Below are 7,111 nucleotides of genomic sequence, written 5' to 3'. Positions count from 1 at the left end.
TGTTGAAGAGAACTTGGCTTCCATCTCTTGCAATTATCATTGAAGAGTTTTCTAAAACCCACTTTGGCATGTCTAGAATCATAATTTATGGTACAAATAGAGTCGACAAACAAGGGTCCCTTGCTCAAGAAAAAAACATGTTGTCTACCCTATGCTTGATGGAACAAACTAAAAGATTATCGTTTGACAATCATTGGATCTACTTCAAGGGGATGGGATGTTTTGTGTATGAAGACTAGACCCTTATGCAACAAAATGATTGTCGCAAAGCATATGAAGTGAGAAGGCAAAAGCTTAAGGTCTATCTCATGATGGAAAGACCGAGGAGGAAGCTAGGCAATCCAACAAGTAGAGACACATGAACTATGAGACCAAATCATGGGTGTAAATGTGCTTTTGGAATTGTAATGTATATCCATGAAATGTAGGATTTAGCATAGGTGAGATAACTAATGAATTGTGCATCATACTATCCTGTTGATACATGGGAACATGATGTCCAAGCAAGCATGTTGAGAGTTTTGGTGACTTGATATATGTGCATTGCACGAATCTATATGAGCAACCAAACAAAGATGTCATGTCATGGTTCTCTTTCATGTCTGCCTTCCTTCTTCACCATCAAAGATATATACAAAGGGCTTTAGTAATTGGGCACTCACAACGCAAAGGATCTTCAAGGTATCAAGCCCAAAATGTTGGAATGGACAAGCAAGAAAACACAATGTTAGATACGTTATATGCTTAACCTTGCACTTAAGCATGCCATGCCTCATGATCGAAGTACAAATTGGATCAAACCTTTACATGCAAGAGGAGATGTGAACAATGTAAACAGCTAATGGACCATGACGGTGGGTTCTCTTATGGCGATGTGTCATGGAAATGAGGATAACCAAATGGGTTGAAAAGAATGGAAACATGCATATGGAAAAGCAAATATATGAAAACATTATAGTGATCACCTTGTCACTCATGTTCTCATAGAGGAAAGCCGACTGAAAAATAAAGGGATTGTATTGTTGCTTTGTGGACTTCAAGAAAGCCTTTGACATGGTTCCTTGGGAGAACCTTTGGAGGCGCATGGAGGAACTCTGAGTGCCAAGTGAATATATGCTTGTGGTTTCTTGTATTTGAGAAAGTTTACTCCTAGTGCATATGGGAAAGGGAATTTCAAAATTTTTCACACACTTTTGGTACTAAGCAATGATCTCCACTTTCACCGGCTCTCGTTGGGCTACTCATCAATGAATTGGAACATGGTACTTGAGTTTATGCAGCAGGAATGCATTAAAGAGATATTAAAATTGGGCAAGTGGTGATCATGCTTTTGTTGTATGCAGATTGGTGTAGTGCTTTTGGCTTATACTTTAGAAGATGCACAAAAGCTAATGAAAAAATTCTTGCATAGTGGACTAATTCTGAATGGCTCCAAAACAAAGGTTATGCTTGTGAAACCTCTCCACAAGGATAAGCCATGCATTACATACAACAAAGAGCCCCTTGAAGTGGTAGATACCTTCAAGTACCTTGACCAATTATACATGGAATGATTGTACTACTCGATGCTTAGAAGATGGTTAGAGAGTCTAATATGCATTCGAGAAAATGTGCAATGTGGGAGAGATTAAATATTGGTTTCTCAATAAATACCTCTTTGACACCATTGCTTCCTTTCCGTTGGAGTATGAGGTGGTAGCATCTCTAAGTCTATGTCAAAAGAGTTTGAGAATGTTCAAAAGCGTTCTTTATGAACTTTTTCCAAGTCAAGACACAAATGCCATACGAGCTATTACTTCTTGAGTCCAGATCACTTTCGATTGAGATTATGGTTGTGAGAGAGTTGTGAAATATATGACTAAGATGAGGCAAAACCCTTCACATCGACGTTTGAGGATTGCATGGGAAGCAAGTAAGAAAGTCTTATGCCTTCACATCGACTTTTGAGGATTGCATGGGAAGCAAGTAAAACAGTCCAAAAGCAAGAAATCAAGACATGTTTTATGCATTACATTTGCTTCATGATGCCTCCATAGATCAGTAAAAAGGCCATTTTACAACACCAATGTATCACACATTGGCCCCTCTCTCTCTCTCTCTCTCTCTCTCTCTCTCTCTCTCTCACACACACACACACACACACACACACACACACACACACACACATTTTACAACACCAATGTATCACACATTGGCCCCTCTCTCTCTCTCTCTCTCTCTCTCTCTCTCTCTCTCACACACACACACACACACACACACACACATTTTACAACACCAATGTATCACACATACAACACCAATGTATCACACATATATGTATCACCAACATATATAGAGTTCATGAGTCATACATTACACCACATATGTTGCCCCCAACTACTCAACCACCCTTACATGCTCAAGTCCATACCCTTGAGTGCAATCCGCACTACCATCTCCATCCGGCTCAGCTATCATGCTTTACAATGCAAGACAAGGCATTGGGCACCGGCGAGGAGTCTCATCGACTATGCACTCTATGTCCCCAATTAATTTGTGAGTCTGAGTATCTTAAGCATTGAAAGTCACTTATCACCCCACAAAAGATGCTTCTTTTTGTCCCATAGGTCCTAGTATCAGCTCCACACACCCCACATGAGATGTTTCTTTTGATCCCATAGCAAAAGTACAGTTCAATACAAAAACTGTTTGCTACAAAGGATGTACTGAATTGATGGTGTCAAGGGAAGCTACAACAACAAGTTACATCAATACCACACCCTCACGAATTTAAGTACATCAAGATAGCTGATGTAAAACTATTTAATTACAAAATGCCACCTCATCAAGTATTCAATTGATGTAGAAGATATGCAAACCTTGCTCTAATTTTGGGACACCAATATGTATGAAGAGAGTACTGCACTTACAAGGAGAGTCTTGATCTCATGGTAAAGGGCAGGCGCCAAAACCTTCTCCAGATTATAATGACGCATTTGTTGGCACCTTAAAAGTTGGCAAACGTTATGTGGGCCCAACTATATTGACTGCTTCCATGCAGAACAGTCAAACTACACTGAAGGCTAGCTACCACTGTTACACAACTAGTTGCACTTAGTCCACACAACAAATGAAACAAATTCACAAATTTGGAGAGTTTTCCCTAAAAAGTATAGCTATGTCAAAACTCAATCCAGCAGGCTCATTGTAACTTTTTGCAGATTCTGTGTGAACATTGACATCTGCTCCAGGACATTGACATGTGCTCCAGGGAAAAGACATGCGTCAGAGGTCAAATCGAGTGATGTGTCAAAGGTCGAATCAGTGGCTTGTCAGTCGTCAATCCTGGACCAGGTCTTTGATGCTGGAGTGGCCACCCATGCTCTCTATTTCCAATTTGGTTTGTTTAGAAAATATGAAGTCTCTGTCCCTGACCGGGGGTAGTGGGCGGCCAACAGTAACAGCAAAGAGGCAACTTGAATTTTCTGTTGGTGTTACTGGAACTTGAGGCCAAGTTCTTGTGACCTTGCGAATGCCTTGGTTGGCGGGTGGAACGGACCCCCACCTAGGCACGCTAGGTCACTACACACACCGTACACCTCCCGTTCCTTACAGGGTTGGAACAGTATGCATGAGCAAAAACGTGGGACTAGGGACGGCAGACGGTGGGCTGGCCACCCATGCCGGCTTGACGGCGGGACCCGAGTTGGACATGGGAGCCAAGCCGACTATATGGATTGAGTTGGGAACCCAATGGGTCCGTAGAGGAGTCGTCGGGGGAGGGGTATGGAACCTTCTGGGGGCCCACCTAGTAGCAGGCACACCTCCACAATGGATGTTGGAACATAAGGTATCTTTCAGATTTTAACCGCTAAGTTTTGCCACAGAGATGTTGGACATGAGCACATATGCCGCAGCAGTCGTGTCAGCAGCCTGAAGAAAGAAATTGAAAACTTCTTCCCCCTGTTGCAAGTAGCCATGTTTCTCACATGAACTCAGCAAAGACATCCACATGAAAGCATCTGGTTCAAAAGGCATCATGAAGACCAAGTCTTCTGCTTCACCCAGACACCCAGCGCGTCCGAGAATGTCCATCAGGCAAATAAAGTGCCGTATTGTTGGTGTCAAAGAGTACTCATTTTGCATGAACTGAAGCAGGTAGTAGCCCTCCTCTATCCAGCCTGCATGGTTACATCCAGAAAGAAGATTAATGAAAGTGACCTCATTGGGCTGAAGATTGTATGTTTGCATTCTTTTAAAATATGATTTTGCCGCTGTCATGTGTCCATGGTCTGCGCATCCACCTATCAATGCATTCCAGGAAACCATGCTGTGAGCAAGCGGTTCATCGACAACCTTGTGTGCATCCACTAAACTGCCGCATTTGGCATACATGTTGACGAGACTATTGCAAATAGCCATTTCGTTTTCAAATCCACGTTTCACAAGCTCAGCATGAATAAGCTTGCCATGGTCTGATGCAGCCATGCTAGAGCAAGCTTTCAGAATAGCCATGACCGTGAACTCGTCTGCATCCACTAACCCTTTGCTCTGTAATTTCTCAGATAACTGAAGAGCTTCCCAGCCATAGCCTATATCTGCATAGCCTCCAATTAGAGCATTCCATGAGACAACATCTCGGAGGAGAAGCTTGTCAAATACTCTGTGGGCTTCCTCTAGAGCACCACATTTGGCATACATGTCAACAAGCGTGTTGCCGATTACACGAACTGACTCAAGACCTAGCTCAATAGTATACATGTAAACAATATTCCCAATCCTCAAATCTGACATGCTTGTGCATGCTTTTAACACACTGAGAAATGTTACTTCATTTGGCTCCATCTCATCCTTCAGCATATCCTGAAAGAGTTGTAGTGCCTCTTCCTCACATCCTTGCATGGAAAAACCTTCAATTACAGCAGACCAAGCCACAACATCACGGGCAGACAAATGGTTAAACACCCAGAAAGCTTCAGGTAATCTCCCACATTTTGCATACATGTCAACAAGGTTGCTCCCCACGTAAAGATCTGATGCAAACCCAAGCTTCGTAATTTCAGCATGGATTGTTTCCCCATGATCTAAGGCTTTCAAGTTGGTGCATACATTTATAATAATTACGTACAAGAATTGATCCGCTTGTGCTCCTTCTAGCTGCATCATGTAGTACAGTCGTAAAGCTTCTTCATTGTCGCCATGCTCTTCATAGCCTGATATCATTATGGACCAGCAGACAACATTCCTCATGACTAGCTTGTCGAACACCTTATAAGCATCCTCAAGCTTTCCACATGTGGCATACATGTCAATAAGAGTGCTTCCGATGAGAACGTCACAGTCAATGCCAAGTTTCACAAGAAACGCATGGATTTCCTTACCATCTTCAAGAGCAGAAAGCTTCCAACAAGCTTTCAGAACACAAACAAAGGTTATCTCATTTGGCACCACTCCCTTTGACTGCATTTGCTGAAACAAATGGATGGCTTGGGCTGCATGCCCGTGTTCTGCGTAACCCAAAATCATAGAAGACCATGCTACCACAGTTTGCCGATTTAGTCCCTCAAACACCTTGAATGCATCTTCTATGCTGCCACACTTGGCATATAGGTTCAATAAAGAGCAACCGATGTACTTGTCCTGCTCACAATTTTGCTTTAAAACACAGGCATGGACAAGCCTCCCCTCTTTCAGCACATGTAAATCAGTGCATGAGTTAATGATGCAAATAAGTGTGAATTCATTTGGCTTTGAGCCATACTGAAGCATCCTCAGGAACAATTGAAGAGCTACATGGCCATGCCCATGTTGTGCACATCCACAGATCAATGAAGCCCATGATATAGCATCAGGGCGGCCCGGTAACTTCGAAAACACATCCCATGCGTCTTCCACACATCCACAACTGGCATACATATAAATCAAAGCATTTTCGATGAAATTACCAGACCTGCAATCTTGATCAACAATCTGATAATGCAGGAGCTTTCCCACATTCAAGTGACAATGACCAGCGCAAGCCTTGAGAACTGCGAAGAAAGTATGTGAGTTGGGGCTTATTCCCTCACTGCGCATCCGGTTATAGACGAGTATGGCGTCATCACTCTGATGATGCTGGACGTACGCAGAGATAAGCGCAGTCCATGCATACACATTCTTCTCCTGCAGGGAATTGAACACTCCAACGGCTTCACAAAGCCTTCCTTCGGATGCATGCGTACGAATAAGCTGGCATCCCAACCTGCTACTCTTTTGCAACTCATTGGAAAAGCATTGCAGGTTTTGCATAAGCACGATTCATACAAGCAACACATCATTTGCTTACTAGGGGGTTTTAAATCAGAAAATAGGCTCATTACTTTAAAATACCCTTTGAATTGGAGATTTAGGCGAAGGTTGTGAGAGGGGAGCGAAGCCAAGGCCATGCAAAACTTTTCCCCCTAATTTGGTCTCTCTCTCTCTCTCTCTCTCTCTCTCTCTCGGAATAGTTTCCTACGACGTTACTGCATTCGGGAGCCCGGTTCCCTGCCATGAAGGCATGCGCAACCGCCTATTTGGTGGGGTGAAGAGCGGATGAAGGAGGGTGCTCCTGGATAGGAAAATGGAAAGAAGGAAGCGTTGGTGAGTAGGGGGCTGAAGAGCTACAGAGGGGGAGGGGGGAGGCGATGGAGCAGCTTATGTCGTGCATGTAGAAGAGCTGCAGAGGGGGAGGGGAGCATGGAGCAACCTACGTCTCAGAGAATTACTTCGCGCAAGAGAGAGAGAGAGAGAGAGAGAGAGAGAGACGCAGGCCGAAAAGGTAGGGTCGAAGATGTTGGGGGGAGGGGGGGAATCTTTAGAGGAAATGAAGATTTTATTTTCACTTCTTCGAGTATGTCACTAGGCCCCCCCAATCCAGGAAAAACAAAAATCCTTTCAAAACAAGGGTGATTCAAGTAAATGAAAAGAAGCATGAAGGTCATATTAAGAGGTGGTTGAGTGCACATTGGTACATTTGTGTTTCTCTTTTCTTTTATTTTCTCTTTAGAGTTTTCTTCTCTTTAAAGTATCCTTGCATTGTAGGTAGTGAATATATTTTCTCTTTAGAGTTTTCTCTTTAGAGTTTTCTTCTCTTTAAAGTATCCTTGCATTG

The 7,111-nt window shown here is 43.1% G+C and overlaps 1 protein-coding gene across 1 annotated transcript; it reads right to left on the bottom strand.

Moving 5' to 3' along the window:
• Positions 1 to 3,284: 3,284 nt before the first annotated feature.
• On the bottom strand, positions 3,285 to 6,344 carry LOC147456701 (pentatricopeptide repeat-containing protein At4g13650-like). Its single transcript, XM_086515148.1, has one exon. The coding sequence runs from the start codon at positions 6,265 to 6,267 to the stop codon at positions 3,844 to 3,846; it is 2,424 nt and encodes an 807-aa protein (XP_086371274.1). The 5' UTR covers positions 6,268 to 6,344; the 3' UTR covers positions 3,285 to 3,843.
• Between the last annotated feature and the right edge of the window lie 767 nt (positions 6,345 to 7,111).

This window comes from Adiantum capillus-veneris, chromosome 6, assembly GCF_014529385.1.
Source record: "Adiantum capillus-veneris isolate H3 chromosome 6, ASM1452938v2, whole genome shotgun sequence".
NCBI classification, from domain to species: Eukaryota; Viridiplantae; Streptophyta; class Polypodiopsida; order Polypodiales; family Pteridaceae; genus Adiantum; species Adiantum capillus-veneris.
The sequence above is the reverse complement of the archived record's forward strand: the minus strand, read 5'-3'. Positions and strand labels throughout refer to the sequence as shown.

What these genes read in the sequence shown, in the direction of transcription:
- LOC147456701 (XM_086515148.1), bottom strand. Translation starts at nt 6,267, where the DNA reads ATGCAAAACCTGCAATGCTTTTCCAATGAGTTGCAAAAGAGTAGCAGG.